The sequence below is a fragment of the Pipra filicauda genome, unplaced genomic scaffold (genome assembly GCF_003945595.2).
Source record: "Pipra filicauda isolate LSUMZ 115617 unplaced genomic scaffold, ASM394559v2 scaffold23_size5868930_pilon, whole genome shotgun sequence".
Lineage (NCBI taxonomy): Eukaryota > Metazoa > Chordata > Aves > Passeriformes > Pipridae > Pipra > Pipra filicauda.
Window position 1 is genome coordinate 323,956 of NW_024104354.1, and position 19,390 is coordinate 343,345.

Genomic DNA, 19,390 nt, shown 5'->3' on the forward strand with positions numbered 1-19,390 from the left:
TGTCAGGAGTTGCAAGGAAAGAAATAAAAGAAAAACTGGAAAAGTTACTTGCTGTATAAATTTGTGATGTGTCATATCTTTATTACTACATGCATCTCTACTCATTGCATTTCAAAAATTGAATTTGTATCTTGGTGGAAGACACAGACAAGGGAAAAAAGGATTATCAGAATCTTTCATGGAATTGTTTCCATGCAGATGGAGACTGAATAAATACGATCTCTTCAGAAGGAAAATAAAGGGAAAAGTGACGTAATTTAAAATCAGGAATGGAAAGGAAAGATTAATTAAGGAGCAGTAACTCGTTTTTAATTTTTGACCTTATCTTTGAGCAGCTTTAGAATAACCTAAAAGAAGCACTTTTTCATACAAGGACATAGTTAAATAGTCTTCAAAAGTACTAAAATTCATGAGAGGTGGATTTGCTAAGACCTGTTATGCATGGTGGACATATGAAATTACTTGGAAACTCTTCGGGCTGTTGAATTTCCTGATGCTTTAGGATGTACCAGATGGCTCTGCAGTTGCTCTCTCTTTACTTTTCCCTAATAGCTGCTGTTAGCCATGGTAGAGATAAGATCATAGAATCGTAGAATCAGCGGGGTTGGAAAGGACCTCCGAGATCATCAAGTCCAACCCTTGATCCACTACCACCGTGGTTACTAGGCCATGGCACTAAGTGCCACATCCAGTCTCATCTTAAAAACCTCCAGGGACAGAGAATCCACCACTTCCCTGGGCAGCCCATTCCAGTGCCTGATTACCCTCTCTGTAAGGAATTTCTTCCTAATATCCAACCTAAACCTCCTCTGGCACAGCTTAAGACCATGCCCTCTTGTCTTACTGATAGTTGCCAGGGAGAAGAGACCAACGCCCACCTGGCTACAGCCTCCTTTCAGGTAGTTGTAGAGAGTGATGAGGTCTCCCCTGAGCCTCCTCTTCTCCAGGCTGAACAACCCCAGCTCCCTCAACCTCTCCTCATAGGACTTGTGCTCAAGTCCCTTCCACCAACCTCGTTGCTCTTCTCTGGACCTGCTCCAGCACCTCAATGTCCTTCCTGAACTGAGGGGCCCAGAATTGGACACAGTACTCCAGGTGTGGCCTCACCAGCGCTGAGTACAGGGGAAGAATCACTTCCCTGGTCCTGCTGACCACACTGTTCCTGATACAGACCGGGATGCCATTGGCCTTCTTGGCCACCCGGGCACACTTCTGGATCATGTTCAGCTTCCCGTCAATCTAAACTCCCAGTTCCCTTTCTTCCTGGCTGCTCTCCAGCCACTCTGTGGATTTGACTTAATGCTGCTACCCTTAAGACCAAACTGACGCAGTTGTTTAATGGATGATATAATTTTTTTAACTAATTTACTAGATAAATAAATTTGCGTTCTTCAGAAGTAGGTGCAACTGATGGTGATGAACAAGGCTGATCTATTTAATTCCAGGTTTGGCCATTGTCGAATGGCAATAAACTTCTGGATACTTTGCCTGGGGACTTTGCCAGTGGGAAGGGAATTGAGTTCTTATCAGTAACTTAATGCCTTCGCCCTTCAGTAACTACCTTTTATTGAAGTGAAAGAAAGTTTGGCTAATATGGGGTACTTCTGAAGGTAACACCCTTCATTACGTCTCCTAGAATGTTACTGTCCTGTAATTGCAGATAGGTGAGGAAGGTTTTGTAGAAGGTGGCTCTAGGAACTTGTTTTGGTTGAGATGTATGTGTGTGGGGGGGGGGATATTATGCAACCCTTGATTTGTGCAAAAACACTAAAAGTATATCAGAGGTATCTGGAACATCCTGGAGTAAAAGGAACACTTTTCATGAGACATCTTGTTTTCGTCTTGTGCAATTTGCTTTCCATACTGAAACCAATCATAGTATGATTGAGCATGGTCTGAGCACGTTTTATTTTGTCTTTTCATTTCAGAGAAATTTGAAGGGGGAATTGTCTGCATGTTTTTATACATCTAATCCAGATAAGGGCATTTTCTTGTAGTAAAATGAGGTCTTAGACTGCTGGAGGTGCTTGTTGTCTACTTCTTTATTGTATATATTAATTTCTATGTTTCATGAAAGCCCTTCTGATATATAATCCAAGTGTTCTAGATCAGACCTATGTATGCGAGCTTTTTGGAATACCTGCAGTGTCGATATTGGCAGAAAAGCATTGCTGTTTTATTTAAGCATCATCAAATTGTATGAATGCATTTTAAACATGAATAAAACTGACAGAGTTATTCTCTAAATATCATGAAGTCATAAGCAGCAATACTATATCATTTTTGTTAAATGAGACTAGTGTGGCTTGCAAATACAAAAAGGGCAGTGCAAATCATGGAAAAATATAGGGTTGGCAGGGAATCTATGGAGTCACTAATCCCCCTTGAACTGCAGGATTCATCAGTCCAGGGATGGATCAGGTATTGATGCCCGCACACCACCATGAGGAATCCAGTCTGTTACTGGAAATTTTCTGTAGCAAGGAGTCTTCAACCTACCGTAAATCCTGCATGGACACAGTTGCCTTTAAAGATAGACTGTTTTTCACAAAATTTGTTCTAAATTTCTCTTTTTTTGGAAGCCAATGTATTCTAATAGATGTTTAAAAAAACTCTACAATGATATTGTGTGTTTTAATTTAAAATAAAGTTTTATTCAGTTCTATTGTTCTTTTACTGTTCACAAACACAGGGAAATTTGCTTTTCTGCTGGGCAGCAGCTTTTTATGCAGTGAGGAGTTACAGTATGACACGTGCAAGAATAATTGTAGTTGAAACAACTCTAATATGTTCAGTCATTCCTCCTTAATTGGATGCCTTTAAATCTCTTCTCACTGTCATGTTTTGTTCCGTTCTTTTGGGTACTTTGCCAGAAGTTTAACTTTCTTCCTTCAGTTGTGCCCTGGATTGTCCACAGTATTCAATTTGATGCCTTGTGAGTGCACATAGAAGGGGATAATGATGACTTGTGTGTTGCATATGAAACTCCTCTTTACACAGTACAAAATGTGTGTGTGTGGGATTGTTTGTTTGTTTGTTTGTTTATTTTTAAAGTAGCCTATAGTGCTGGCTCATTCGTTCTGTGCCTGCTAGTAAGTGCAAAATATATGTATATGTGTGTATTTTTCTTCTTTCCTATATGCAGTCTAGACAGTTTTACATTTTTTTTCAGCATCCATAGGCATGGGGCATAATAAATACGTTTTCTGAACATTGTGAGTCTCACTTTAGAAAAAATTTCTCTCCTGTCCTTCAGGGTGCTTTTCAAATGGGTGCCTTAGGTTCTAGCTCTATTGACATACGAGTAGGAATGCAAATGTGACTTTGCAGAGTTGCTTGTGATATTGAGCTGCAGTTTGACAGTGAATCATGGGTAAATACTCTATTCTGATAAGGAAGAACTGGTTTTTACAGGACTTGGAGTTTATATTAGAATATTCAAAAGCCAACGGCAAAAAGTAGGAATGAGCCATTTAAATTCCTGAGTCCTGCATCCAGCTTGAAGTTTAAACAATGTAGCATATTGCCAGCTCAGTAGTTATGTCCAGGAACTTTAGATGTGACTTCCCATATCAGTGTTTTAATGGAATATGAATTGTTGTGATTACCTTCCAGCAAAGCTACTAAGAATGTACTCTGTTCTGGATAAAGATTTGTGTTCTTTTTAAGAGATGATGATGTTTTCTATAAGAAAACCAAAATATAACTTTGTCATAAGTGAAAATAGTCAGATGTTTTCTATAAGAAAACATGGTGTGTGAGACTCCAAAGCCCTTGGGCAATGAGTTTTCTCAATGCCTTTCTGTTCCTGGGAGAACATTTGACAGAGCAGTGAAAATGCTACAATGTAGAGACTTTTGTGGAGAGGGTGGTGAGAACCAGGAGTGGTAGGTGTATTTTGTACCTTTGATGATGATAAAACTTGGGCCCTAAAATTCTCAAATACTATATATATGAAAGATAGTTTCTTCTTAGAATGGAAGTATTTTCATGACAAACTAAAGACTTTTAACAGACACACTTGTTTGGATCTCTTAGAATACTTCTGCTTCCAAATTTTCAGAAGCTTGGGAAGATTCCCATTTTGTACAGGCATTCCAGCTGCTGTTCATCATATTCTTGAAATACTTGTATTTATTTTTCAGTCTGTGCTTGCTGGTCATAAGTCTTCTACGTTTGAACCATTTTTGGTATCACTAGATTGGAAAACATTAACTCCTGTGACTTTAAAATAATGTAGTAAGGAATAATTCTACATCTTTGGATTAGAAGAAATTCCAGAGTTTTTTCAGTGGCTTAGTGAGCACTGCTCTGGCCTTCTTCAGAAGGATCTACGCACTCTGCCTCAGTCTGTCTTAAACATTTAGCTTGGCTTGGTGCAGGCCACATTTCTGCTAGAACCTATATAAAAATGAGCAAACTCCTTAACGGGAAATTGAAAGGAGTAGCTAGAAAGAGGAAAAGCTTTCAGGTAGCATGAAGACATCTCAAGGAAAATTCCTTCCAGAAAATGTATGCTATTTATTAGCAGAAATTTTAAAGTAACCCACGGAAGGTGGCATTGCTAAGAAGATGAAAGAATGGAATGATGCCCCCTTTGAAAGGAGAACTTTTGTCCAGATGAGGAAACAAGTTAGAAAAAAACATGTAAAAAAGCATTTAAACCTTAGTAAGACAGTTTCCAAAAGAGTTTGAGCAATACTTGCTAAAGAAAGACTGAAAAATAAAAAAGCATCCCTGAATGCTTCATCAGCAGGGAGCAAGGTAGGGGGCCTGTGCAGTCAAGATGGAAAAGGAGGGCTTGAGAAAGATGCAGCTTTCCTACTATGATCATAAGAAGGATTTTCTTTAAAGGAGTAAGGCTGAGGAAGTACTTCAGACTTAAATTGCCAGAAGAGTTTTTAAAATAAGGTGATGAAATGAACAGTAATAAGTCATTGGAACTATGGGATGATGACTCAAAAGTTCTCAAGGGGCCCTGACTGAAACAAGCTGAGCTGTTAACTATGGTGACTTCTGACTTAAGTTGATGTTGGCAGCATAGGAGAGGGAGATATTGGCATTACATTAGGGCAAATGGGTTAAAAATATAAATAAAGAATACATTGCATAGATTCATGGATAAAATCTGGCAGTAGGGAGAAGTTCACATGGCTTTTTTGTAGAAGGAAATCACACTCTTCTTGTGAGCCCGTACTTAAGGGTAATCCATTTAAGACAGTATGTTGAAAGCTCTTTGCCTCTTAAAGGGACAAAATGGTTGGAAGTGAAATCTTTACATCTTTTGGATAAGTGGATTCTTAAAGGAAAGGAACAAAGGATCAGTTTTGCAATGAAGCTTGCCAGTAGAAAAATAGGCTGTTGAAAGGATTGCTCTGTACTTTCTTTTTTGAATTGGGCTTTTCAGAAGTTTCATGGCTGATCTGAAAATCTCCTGCTGGTGGATAACATGATGGCAATGTTTGCTGATGTTCAGGCTAGTCAAAACTATAAAGAATAGGCAGTAAAGAATTGCAGAAAGTCTTATGGTACGAGGCAAATGAGCAGGTAAAGGACAGTTGAACTTCAGTGATAGTGAATGCAAAGTAACACATATGAAGAAAAGCGGCTCTAATTGTTCACATAATATTGAGCACTAAATTAGTTATTGATACACAGCTTTCTAGGGAGCTCAACAGTTTTCAGTAAATGTGTCTGGATTGCTGTCTGAGAAAGCTCAGTCTTTATTTGCCCCATTTGTAGAATGTCTGCAACACTGATTGCTGGCTTATGGCAGAGAAGAGATACTGAGCTCAACAGAGTTTTGATCTGATCCTTCCAGCTGCTGGAATGAAACCCAGAGTTGTTTTTTGAAGCTTGGGGGTGAATCTGCCTAGACATTTTTGTCACAGTGAGATGCACTAAGAAACCAAAATATAACTGTGTCGTAAGTGAAAGTAGTCAGATTTTAGGGTAAAAGCTGGAATATTTATCTTCTTAGGTGGAGAAAACTTCAGGTCACTAAGTCAGAAATAAACAGTACAGAATAAACAGAAATAAAAAGAACTTTTGCTCAACTTTCCTCCTGCCCATCCCGTCCTTGAGGTGGATGGTTGTTTTCTGCCTTGGTTTTAATGAACTCTGCGACTTTGGAGATGTAGAAAACCCTCTACTGTTCATTTAGTCTTCAGGAAAACTTTCCACCACCTCTGAGACCTGACTATTTGTTTTTCTTATGACTCTTCTTTCTTCTCTGAGCTTGTCTTTTGGCATACCTGTGGTCTCACAAGTGATTTCTCCTTGGGTAGTCTGAGTCACTTCTCTAGACAATGAATAATCGCTTTTTTTGTCATGTATCTCAAAGTCATTTAACTTGGAAATATAAACCAAAATAATCACACAGATACCATCACATCCCTTTTTTATTTATTCATCTTTTTAGGGGGTTTTGTCTACTTAAGATCCTGTCCAGACCAAAGGAGCATTTAGTCTTTTTCGAAAAAAAATTTGCAGTGATGAAGATCCTCTGAACAAAACTTCTAACTGTAGAAGTATTGAGTTGCTGGGGCGTGCCTTGTTTTCACTGAGTGCTTCTCCTATTGTGTTTGTAGATTGTTTAAATAACACTTGGTACAGATACTAACACTCGCCCTGTGATGTGCTCCCGCCTTCAGCTGAGCTTTGGTAGTTACGTCTTGATGTCCGAGTATTTTTGCTGATGCAAAGTTTGGAGGTAGGGTAGTCTTTGGTATATGGTGTTGTTGGCGCTAGGGAGCCTGTTTCCCTAGGATTGATACAGATGCAATGAGCCTGAACATATTGAGGTTATTTTTAAATAAATGGCTCTTTGTTTGCTTGTCATCTTTTATTCTTGCCTAATCCTGAGTTCCTCCCACATGCATCACGCTGAGAGTGGGGTTTTTTTTCAATTACTGGGGGTTGGAATCATGTGATAACATCAAAGTCCTTTGTTTTGGGCCTAGAGAGAGGATTTTTTGAATCTCAGGCTTTCTTCTTTTTTCTTTTATTTTTCTTCATCAGAAAGCCTTTCTATATTGTTCGGGTTGTCTTAAAATCACTGATATAGTAATTTAGATTTTACTGGGTAGTTTGCTGTGTTAATTCTTACACACCCCTTTTATGTTTTTTTATCTACATTTTCCCCGTCTCATTCCTTTTCTAACATCTGTATGAACTTCCTTTGTGTTACCAGTTGGTTGTAAACTTCTGCTATTTTAAGGTAAGTACCTTCTGCTTTGCTCCTGTCAGCCTTTGATTACAGAAGCAAGAGGTTCTCTTCCCTTCACGTCCTTCAAGCATAATGCAGGCAAAAAGGCCAGGGTTTCACTTGGAGGATCTCAGTATAGAATACTGTCGTTGTAACAAAAAAAGTCAGTTGTTTTTCTCTCCTCCTTGCGTGGATGGTTCTGCTTGGTGAAGTACTTTGTGAGAATGATCTAAGCCACTTAGCTGTAAAAGTTGGCAGGAATCAATTTGCAGAAGTTTTATTAAGGAGCACCTTAATATATTGTGGGACAGGGTGCAAATTTTGCAATGCTCCTGTGTGACAGCAAAACATACACCACCAATCAGTTCAACATTTGGAGAGGTGCTCCAGGGCATTGTGATTTGTAGATTACGAAGTTTCTTGTGATTTCTGGTTTAAATTTGTACAGGAACATCTTATATTTGCACACTTTCGTCCTTTAATTTAAGTAGTTCTTCTTTCTTACCTTATCTATCAAGAAATCAGCAACTATTGATGATTTAAAAAAATGAAAGATTGTTTTTTAAGTGATTAGCTAGTTTACTTTGGTTATTGAGCAGATTCCTAGAGATCCAAATTGAGTCACATACAGAGTCTGTCAGTGTGTTATAAATGCCATTTAATTTGTATCTGTATTGAGGTGGATTGGGTGTATGTGTGTGCGTTTATTTATTTATTTTCTGTATTGTTCCTCAAGAAATTCTTCCTCCGTGATGGAGGAACCCCTATGTGGGGTTCCTAACCAAGTGGATGCTACATCCATGTCTGTATGGAGGATTAAAGTTTACTTATTCACTGGAAACATACAGGACTCTCAAGCAGAAGTAGGGAGGTATTAAGTTGCGTCCCTGCAGATATTGTGGTGTCTGGTGTCTTCTTTGTATAGGACCTAGTGATTGTGTGGGTGGAAAGTGAGATCATCTAACTGATCCAGGAGTCAACTGATCCTGAACACTCAGTTGTCTTGTTGGGTATTGACCTCGCTAGATACGTAACAAACGTGGAGAGGGTCAGGACCACCCCTAACAGTAACAGCTAGCTGTTTGATAAGTTTATCTGAAGTGAAATCATATCTTTTTGCTTATGAGTCTAGGTGTAGAAGTTCACTTTGGAATTCAAGGGCAGTTTAACTCAGTTTAGCTATTTAGGGAACAGTGGGCTTTTAGTACCAGCACGAGGACAAAATGGTACTGTTGTATATCTAAAGGCAACATGTTGCTTTTTGGGCAAGTATTAAGTGCTCTAATTATTTCTGTCTCTACATTGTGCTATGCATTATCTGAAAAGAGACACCCACCAGACAGGTGGGCTTGTGTTGCATCTGCTGGGAATGTGTGCTCAGAAATTCCCTTTTGAGTAGATTGCAGGACAGCATCTGGTCTGTACTTCAGTGATGCAGAATCTCTGCTTCCATTTCGTAAAAATGAGACTGCTCAAGACAGGATTAGATAAGGTTCCTAATTCATAATGCTTTTTGCAAGATAAGAACTAGCACATGTCCATCCTATGTCTCTTTCTTAGTGTCTTCAAGTCTACTTTGCACATCAATTAGAGCTTCTACAAACACCCTGCTTTTCCTCCAGTATATGGCATACTAATCTGCCTGTACTGCCATTACCTGCTTTTCTTTCTCTGTATCCAAGCCTCAGACACCTTTATAAAGTTATTATTTTGGTTAGCCTCTCCCAACAGACTGGCTTGGCTGGATGGGTTTCCTGGGAGGGCAGCCATTCCCCTGTGTTTAGGTATACTCACGCTAGTGGCTCCCATCAATTGTTTCCGTTCTTGGAGATGTACAAGACACTCTTGACAGGAAATGTGTGGTTCCAGTGCTGTTGACAAGTCAGTGATGCTGTGGTTTGCACAGTTGAACCAGAAATACCAAGCTGTATCGACGTGGTGTTGGGATTGCCAAAGCAGGTTTCCTACCTCATGCAGGCACTCTCTGGGTAAACAGGAAGATATCTCTATGCCAAGCATAGAGAACCGTACAGAAGTTAAAGTAGATAAGGATGTTCCTTGCTTCTTTCTCAAAGTTTGCCCAATAGTAAATGTCATCACAGTTTGTCAAAATCATTGTTCTAATGCTGTATGGAGACCTACTACTACAGTATGAAATACTCTTAGTGTTCAGACTTCCACTGAAATAAATTTTGTTCTAATCCCTTTTCTTCTTTATGTCTGTCAGAAGAGTATCTTACTCTGTCTTTTATCCGCCAAGTGGAAAAGAACACAAAACATTGGTCTGTCTCAGAAGTTACCATTACCATCTTTCCTTTTGCCCTGATTAATTGTGGGACAATGAATGTAAGGCAATGGTCATGTCTGTAATATCAATTAATCAGAAGATAATAACAAACATAAACATTCATTAGTTGTACAGCTGCTCTGTTTGTATTCATTATTTTTCCTGGCAGCACTGTAGTAAGCAGGTAGTATCAAAAAGTAAGGTGTACGTGTATGATATCTCGAAGCATTTGTTTAAACATTCTTCTTTGCCCTGTTACATTTAAAACAATGAGTAGGTGATGAACTTTGACCACTGCATTTCATTTATCACTTTCTTGGTTACTAAAGGCATTACTAATAGCCAAGAGCAAAGGGCTTTATATCCACTAATGGACGCTTACCCTTTTTTGACTATATTAATGTGTATACTCTTAAGTTTTTACCATTTCTTAAGAAAGGTTAATTAGTAGAGATTTTATATGTAAAGTTCTCAGTCTTTACACTACAGGTAAGAATTGTTGGTAATGCAGCTCTAATATGTGCCAAGCGTCACGGAGATGTGTCCTTTCCTTATGCTTCTCAGGCAAAAAGGGTCAAGTTGGCTGCCTCCAATTCCGTCTCGTGAATCTGGTTTCCCAGGGTAATACAAAGCCGATTACCAGTGTACTGATATTTTGATCTCTTGAGTGTGTGATGGTGTGTTTCCAGCTATTGTTGATATAGATGTTAGTTAGCCTAATAACAGAGATGGTGACTGCTTGGTGGTTGTTGGCCTGTCTGCAGCTCAGTGTGTGGTTACTTAGCTAATGTGTAGGTAGGCAGCTTTATTAGAGGCAGTTGGGTAGCTGTCAGCAGGCAGGTAGAGCTTGGGGTGATTTAGGAAATGGACACCAAGAGGTTACTGAGCTGCTTGCTCTGTATTTATGCTGCTTTTGCTACCTAGGCCAGAGTGAAGCTCTAGTCTCATGCTTGTGATACACTTGTCATACCTATTTAGTCATACCAGTTGTTTAAGGGGATGGGAGAAAAGATTGTGATTAGACTTACTTTATTGTTCGTTAAATAGAAAGATACAATAATTTACTGCAAGATTTATTGTAAGACTTTTTAGCTGTCACGTCAAAGATGACTAGCTAATGCAAAGACTACACTATCTCTGTTTTCTTTATATAGTATCGGTGATGTGTACCCAGGTACAATTTCATGAGATACAGAAAGTGAAATTTAATCTTGTGACCAAAGTAAGGGATAAAATTTATTCTTTCCTGCAACCCTTGCAGGTGTTGCAAGAATTGCAGTTCTTCTACTTTTCTGTCTTTTCCTTCTGTTTTATGCAGTGTGCTTCAATACTCATGCTACTCATTAGTCTGCTGGAGCCTCAACGGACTTTCTCTGCTGCAACCCTGAAGATGTGCAAGAGCATTTGAAGTGAATTGTCAGTCCCTGGTTTTCAGAGTGTTTCATCCTGAGGGCTTAGGTGTTGAGAGAGCTCTACTCTGATTCCCGTGCTTGAATAGTTTTTGCTTGCCTAGTAACTGAAACCACAGATGTTTTAATAAGGGGATAATTCCAGTGTAACTGTAGAGCTAATTCCTCTACCTTTATTAAAATACCGTTTCGCCACTTATGAAACTGTATTTTCCAGGGAATGGAAAACATATCTTTTATTGCATCAAAATATTAGATTAATTTCATCTGGAGGAAATGAGAGAGCCTGATAAACAAGGTTCTGGCAGTTTGTGTGTTGATGACCAGACAATTCCCTTGGGCTTAGCTAAATCCTGGCTCTTTTGAACTAGTGAGAATTTTGATGTATGTATACTTTCCTTAGATTTGTCTTGCAAACCATCAGTCTTGCCATCTTTGTTAAACTTCTAATCATATTTTATGTAACTGAGTTTAGTGTTTTATAGAGCAGTGGTACATTTCGGATGCTTTACAGGAATCATTACCACTCCTGGGTTTGAGTTTTGTGTTTGTTTGTTTGTTCTTTGTTTGGTGGTTTTGTTTTCATTTTCTCAAATGAGCTTCCATTTGCTGCATTGTATTTGACTTCTGCACTTCTGACTCGTGCACCATACACTGATCCCTCCTTTGGTCAGAGGAATTTCTCTTCTGATGTTGAGAAAGAAGATAGTCAGAAATAGGACTTTCAGAAGAGTTGGTTTAGGGTATATGTTTTTTAATTGGATAGACATCTGGTCCCAAAAGTGCACATACCTTTTGTGGCTTGTTGGAATTGCAGGTAAGAATTGGGTCGCTCCCCTTGGAAACTGTGATACCAGCCCTGAGGCCTAAACTGGACTTTAGAAATATGATCTCTCTGTCATGAACGACAACTTCATCTTAAAATACATAACTGCTACAGCGAGCAGGAAAACTTCACAGAGGATGAACCTATTCTAAGGGAGACACTGCTTTATCAAATGAGATTATCCAGAAGACCTGGATTTCACAGAAGTCTTGACATGCAAAGGAAAGAAATCCTCTTTAGTTACATAAGAAATACAAGTATCACAACAGATATCTCAGTGTATTTTTTCATGCAAATGTGTATTTATTATTGTGGTCCTTGCATACTTTGTTTAAGTAACTCAAGGTTTTTGTTTGGTTTGGGGTTTTTTTTATTTTATTTTATTATTACCATGATAGGGATGAGACAGGATCCAAGAATGTTTTTTAATGGTGTGGCCCTCAGTCAGCTTTTGCTCAATGGATTTGGCCAGCTGATCTTGAAGTAATATATATATAGGTACACGCACACACACACACATGCTTTTTTTGAACTTGCCATTTTACCATAGGATTTCTCAAGTATTTTCTGTAATATGACTTTGATCAGGTTCTACTGCTTTATTGTTAAAGTCATCTTTCTCTTTTCCATCTTAGTTTTGCAACTCTAGTAAGAGCATGTTATCTTGCAAGATTGCAGAATTAAGTCATGGCAAGTTGCGCAAATTTTCCTCCTGTTCAGTACGGTAGATATGTACCATAGCTTTAGAGTTGCTCAAGATTGGACTTTTATGTAAATAAGAGCAGTTAAAAATAGACTTGCATTATGGCAACTTTTTGAAGAAAATAAACAAACAGCTAGTTAAAAATAGAACTTGGGGCAACTTTCTGAAGAAAATAACCAAATGCTAATTTCACCCAAACAAAATATAGCAGCGTTATTGTCATTTTTGTTTGGCTTTTGTGATGTTTCAGTTTCCTAGAATTAGTGAAAGTGAGCGTATGTATAGTCTTAGCAGTGCACTGCCATTTTTAGTTCAATAAAATTGGATGGAATCCACACTGCCAATATTTATGTAAAATTGGACAAAGAGAGATTCTTAGAACACAAATTATGAAACTTTTAAAAAACATTTTTTAAATCTTAAAAAGATTTTTAAGGGGGGGAGGGAATTCTCTTTTTTGTACCATGTTAGTCTTCTCTCTGTTAATCTTGTTCCTTGAAAAGCTAAAGGTTGTATAGGCAAATGCTTGTTCTTTCTCCTTTGTGTATCTATCCTTTCTTCAGTTTTTTAATAATTTACAAGCCTGCAGGCCAGTTACAGGAAAGTATGACTGAAGAGTAGATGTCTCAAAGATACTACTTTTCTACAAGTTAGAGAGACTTACTGCCTCCCCAGTTGAGAGCATGGCTACAAAGCTAAGCCTGTATTGAATATCTTCATTTCAGTTTTGATGACCTAAATAAGTAGGCAAGGTGAAAAGTTGTGGTTAGATGTAGAATCTCTTATTAGATTAATTAGATGAGAGAAACTTGATGGTACATAAACTTTTTCCCTACAGAGCTTGTCTTTCTATCTTTTAAGTCATCAAAGCATCCACAGGAAGAGGAAAGCGTAGAGAGATACTGGAAACCAGGCTACTTTTTTTCTTTTTTTTTTGTCCTACTCTTAACAGAAATATTTTTCTCTGATTTGAGTTTGGATTTTTGTTGGTTTCTTCTTTTTTTTTTTCTTTTATTTTTTCTCCTTTTCTTTTTTTTTTCTCCTTTTCTTTAAATTTTTTTTCCCTTAAAGATAAGAAAAAACTGCATTGGGTGAAAAGATAGAAAGGTGTTTGCAGAAGAGTTAGAGGTGAATTAGTTTTCTTGTTTTGCTCTTTTGATACCACAAGACTTTTTCAGGGGAAATACGCTGCCTGTTACAACAGAAGTATTACAAACCGTCAACAGAAATAGTTAATGGCCTCTTGTTTTAGTCTTACATTGGTGTGAATTTGGGCAAGTGAAACACATGGTTTAAGAGAAATTGGGGACTGCATTCTTTGCTATGTAAGCATTTGTGCATGTGCTTAATTTTATTCATACGGGTAAAATTTATTATGAACAGAATTCTCTGCATAGTAAACTTCTTACTTACATGGGGGTTTCTATGGCTTCACATTTTCACTCCCTCTTTCCTTCTCTTTGTCTATACCTTGTCCTTTTCTCATTCTCTTTATCATCTTTCTGTATGAATCAAAATAGATCTGAGTGGTAGTTTATAATGGAACTTTAGTTTACCTGTCTTTTAGTTTATTTTCTTCCAAAGTTCTGGTACAGAATGTACACAGTGTGTTCTGCAGTAATGTATAGAAATTGTGTGAATTTTTATTGAAATGTGCAGAGAGGGTAAAAGCACATAAAATGTAAGTTTTTTTCTTTTCTTTTTCCCCATAAAGTCATTGGCCATTATGTATAGATTTACCAAACTAATTTTATTCTTCAAGCCACCAAGTTAACTTTTACCTTTTTGCCTTTTCTTTATTAGTGGCTTTACCCCTTTTTACCTTTTTAAGGTCTCATTTAAAGGAAAAAAAGGAGGAGGAATAATGGAAGAGAAAAAACCTAAACCACATCCTGCTGACTATATTCAAAATTCAGGCGTAGTAGCTAAAATGGGAAAATCCCTCTAGGTCTCTTATTTACTACTTAAAATCAGGTCTTCTTATCAATGCAAATTGTGTGAAGAGACATGGCCTAGAAATACTTGACTGTCAGAGATAACTTTTTTCATTTCTTTTACAGATATTGCTGTCGTAGAGATGAGCGATGCTTTTCGTCAGCCTTCCCTGTTCTACCACCTGGGAGTCAGGGAGAGCTTCAGCATGGCTAACAACATCATCCTCTACTGTGACACGAATGCAGAATCTCTGCAGTCTCTGAAGGTAGCTCTGAATGCAAAAAAGCCGGGGGAAGGGTGGGGAGCAAGTCACAGCTGGTCGAACTCTTGAAATGAGCTCTCTGTTACTGTGTGAGATACATACACCACTTGTCGTTCACAAAAGAATAGCAAAAATGTTCTGAGGCCTGTCGAAGATGTCCGCAGTGAAATGCTGTGAAACTCAGTTTAGATTTCTAAAGAGAAAGACTTTGATGATTTTATCACAGTCAGTTAAATACCTAGGTGTTAAATGGCTGTTTACAGCAACATAAGTTTGCCAGATTTGAGATGAGAAATTAAATACATTGCTTTGTCATTCAAGGGAATTACTGGTGTTTGGGGTAAACTGTTACAGTAATAACAATCCTGTGAGAATGGTAGTGTGGAGGCAGCAAAATAATCCTTAAACTTTAGCTCCTTTCTAGATTAGCAGTTTTCTGCCAAACCGTATGGGGCCCCCAGATGGCCTCTGCATGTCTTGCTGAGTTACCAGCTGTTTACGTCAGGTATGTGCAAGATTGCTGTGCTGGAGATTACCAGCAGTGTAGTGGAGTTAGTGAAAACAAAACTCATGCCTCAGTTCACACTTTGGTTGAAGTGAAGAGGGTTTTTTAAGGTAATCTGTTGGGCTGTGAATTGTGTCAGCCAAGGAGTTGATACTTGCTTCCTCCTGCAGCCCTTCTAAAGGTTTAGTAACTGCCATGATGGGAGAGGATAGTCTGATGGATGGCAGTCTGTTCAATTACTTCCCCTGTCTCAGATACATTGGCTTTGCTCAGGAGGTAAGCAAAGTGCTATTGCACTTCCATTCTAGGCATTGCTGAAAAGAAGCATTTAAATTAAGCAGCTTGGGGAGTCAGATGGTAGTCTGGGCACCGCCACCTCTTATGAAGGATTTGCCTCCACTGCTTCTGGAAAGTGCAGGCTGTTTTTGATTCTGTCCCATTTTTTTCAGGTTGACCTTCTACTGGGAGAGACATACTTAGTAACTCAGTTTCTTCCCCCTGCTCTTCCCTCCAAATTTTCTCAGCCAATTGGACTGCTTGCAATCCAATTATTTCCTTTCTTTTTACAACACAAAGAGTATACAGATAAAAGCCCTAAAAATAAAACTGCTAATGATAAAAGACGTATCTGGGAATAGAATTCAATTATGCAAGTACAATGATCTACAGTATAAGCAGAGCAGAATTTCATTGTATTGGGCAAAGAGCCAAATACCCAACACCCCCTGAAAAATCACTTGGGGTGAGGCATCAGTTTTTCTTGGGCATTTGGGAGAACTTTTTACTAGTTTAGAAATTGAACTTTGTAATTGGGTCTGGTGCTGGGTTCCCACTGCCATCAGTGAAAGCCCGGCTGTATGCAGGGAGACTTGGATGTCACAGTTGCCACGAGTACTTTGTCCACTGAAAGACTCCTGCCAGTTTCCTTTAGCTTTGAACTGGGCCCATGTTTCTGCTTTTGGTAGTCTGTAGGAAAGTCATCAAAGAGCAAGACCCTTTCCATAATATTTAGTAACTGCCTAAAAAAAAGGCAGTTTATGGGCATGCCTGGGCACCTTCTGAGGCAGTGTTTGTTCCTGTATTTGTTACAGCCAGCAGATAAGAGTAGAAGCAATTCAGGAGAGCGTGTGCAGTTTTAATCTTGTATAGAAGGGTTGAATTCAAAAACTGAAAATGAAGGAAATGCAGAACTGCAGCACATGATTTAACTGGGGCACAAAGCAATGTAAGTAAACTTTTCCTGGTGGAATGTTGCTCTGTATGAACATTCGGGCCAGGATGAACAGGGCTTTGATCAATCTGATCTAGTAAAAGATGTCCCTGCACGTGCTGGGGATTTGACTAGCCATTTATGACCCATACTTTGAAAGCTAGCAACAGTCACATGGGAAGCATGCCCTCTCCACAGGGAGAAGAGCAGCTTTATAGAAGCCGGACTGAAGCAACATGGACAGTACGAGGCACCTCGATTTGATGCTGTGTTTGTTTTTAATGCTGTTGTGTAGGTGAACCTGCTCAGCAGTCCCAGTGTCAGAGGCATAGATGTCTGATAAATCTATTAGGGTTATCAATTGCTGGGATCAGAACTTGCTGACGAATCTTACTGGAAGCAAAGTCACTGTTCACAAGTGGTTTACACTTGTACTGTACCACCCAGATTGATGTGCAGGAATCAGCTCTTTCCATCTCTGTGTGCTTCTAGCTCTCTGAAACTTTACATTAAAAACGTGAAGATAAGTTCTTTGCATCAGACTTATTAGAGTCAAGTGAATTTCAAGCAGTTTTGGAACATTTTAAACCCTCATATAAATACTGCTCTTACTTTTCGTTTTAGTTGCTTCTCCTAACATAAGTAGCAAAATGTTACTTATTATATTTGACTTCTCAAATATGAACAGATGTTTATTAATAGTCAACTGCTGGACAGCATCCCTCTAGGAAAATTTATAAAGGGAAGGACATGTATATATGTGACTATATGTATATACACATGCACACATTATGTATGCTCTTATGGATCTATAAGGTGTATGTATCTACTTGGTTCAATAGTAATTGTCTCTTCTGAGACAATACTTCATACATATTGATTTGACAGATATAGAAAATATCTATCAACCAACCTTTTTGTGTCATGTGTCTGTAAACGTTAATCTTAGCAAGTCATATTGATCAGATATCTTTCCTAGTAGTTGTTCAGTGCTATTATCAATGTTATTCTCTTCTTTTTTATTCCAGGAAATTATCTGCCAGAAGAACAATGTAAGTATGATGTATGGGTTTTGGTTGAATTCTAGGCGTTACAAACTTCTGTTTCATTTAATGTTGTTTATCTTCTGTTTTCCACTTGAATCATTTAACACTCTCCCACTGTGTTTTACAGAGTTAGATGCAGAATTCTGGAAATCCTAGCAGCAAATCTGAGTATATCACTTGGTTGCTAGGTACCAGACTCACTTCTCACCTTGCCTCTATCTATCAGCGGTATTTTCCTTGCTGCCTTTACTTGTCTGTCATATTTTTTCACATCCATTTACATTTGTCATTTTGATTATCTTTTTTTCTGTTGCCTTTTTCTGTATAGTGTTTACTGATGCTCATTTTAGAAATCTGTGGCTACAGCTATGAAAAAATACATATATATATATTTCTAAATAGGTAGTGTGTGTGTATTTATTTCTACAAGTTGAGTCTTGGAGCCTGTTAGTCCAAGTGCAGTGCAGATGCTGGTAGTCTGTCTGTGACTGTCAGTCATTAAATTGTAGGTTTCTGCACCTTGGCATCCCTCTGGTTTTTGAGGTTGGCCTTGCAAAGCCCCTTTCCCTTTTTCATGCCCAAGTTTGAGGGAGGCAGAGAGCTGTGACTGTGAGAGCACTGCTTTCTCAATGTGTTTTGTTCTGGAGCAGCAGGGCCAGTCATGTCAGAATATATATCTGGCATCATGAGTTGTTCTTGGCTTCAATTCGTGACTTACTGGTAGCCATATTTACTAAGATGTAATTCTATAGAGGTTAGTCAGTGGTGTGCCGATATCCTGAGGTGCTGTGTGTATGCTGTACAGTTCCATATATTTTCCCTTTTCTAAGGGGTATATTAAATTTTTAATTTCAGAAATTAGTCAGGTTTTATTTTTCACAGTGCCATAAAAACTGCAGTATTCCTGGCTTTACTTTTTTTATTTAAGAGTGAAATTCATGAATTCAGTAATGACTTCTGCCAGTATGAAATATGATTTTCTGAAAAAGAAAATCTTTGCAGTCTTTTCTCGGCAAAGAATTTCTAAAGATTGCTTCAAAACCAGTGCGAGCTTTGGTCTAATGCTGTATTTTAAGTTATAGATTATTTAAAAAAAAAAAAAAGGAAAGAGGGTTCCGTATCGAGTTTCTGTGTAGCTCTTAACCAAAAAGTGCTTTTCAGAGACTCAAAGAATGCTGTGAAAGATGTGCTAGACTAAAAATTTCTCGCCTTTCCTCAATGAAAGTGGAAGAAATGATCAGTTATGCCTTTTCATAAAATGAAAGAGAACAGTGAGGCCTTTCTTGTAAATGAATGTATTACATTCTTTGTTTTTGTTCTGGTGGCCCAGGACCTAGGGAAAATGATGTATGACTAATGTAATGTCGCAGGAAGGGTAGGGGGAAGAGCTCTGTTAGCAGGAAACCAGCAGGAGATGACTGGTACAGTAGAATAAAGGGGAGATGTTGTTGTCCTGTTTTTAAATGACAGTCCCTGACACAGGTATGATAACTTGGCCTTTGTTTGTTCCAGAAAGGATTGTTCTGTTTTCCATTTAAATTTGGATAGGTGGCTGTGACACTGTCATTTATCACTTTTAGAAATGTTTCAGTGTATTCCAGAAAAAGAATGTGTTCCTTGAGAGTCTTAGATGTTTTCAAGCACACCCACATAACATCTTTTCTGGGAGGAAGATATTTTCCCTTGGATTAGAACAGGGAAGTCAGTGAAATGGGTTTAGCAGCTCTGCAACTGATTTTTTTTCCTCCTATTTCCTCATTTTTTGGCATGGTGTCAGCCAAATTACCTGGAAGTAGACTTTTCACAATGTTGGTGCGTGCCTAACTATTGAATATAATCACTGCTTCATGAAAGTCATGTTTCTTCATAGAACTACTGGATAAATAGGTCTGACAAAGGTTCTGTTCTTGGGAAGCTGAGACTGTGATGCCCACCCTTACCAAAAATAGTCATATGAGGTTGCAAATATGAAAAAATTAAATTCACATATGGATAAACAA

General features: G+C 38.3%; 1 protein-coding gene across 1 annotated transcript in view; it reads left to right on the plus strand.

Annotated features, from left to right (window-relative positions):
* Positions 1-19,390, plus strand: part of MAP3K5 (mitogen-activated protein kinase kinase kinase 5) — a 104,925-nt gene that overhangs the window by 17,834 nt on the left and 67,701 nt on the right. The window contains exons 2-3 of the mRNA XM_027746585.2: positions 14,493-14,632; positions 17,373-17,396. Of these exons, the coding sequence (XP_027602386.1) occupies positions 14,493-14,632; positions 17,373-17,396 (164 nt within the window). The remainder of the gene's footprint in view (positions 1-14,492; positions 14,633-17,372; positions 17,397-19,390) is intronic.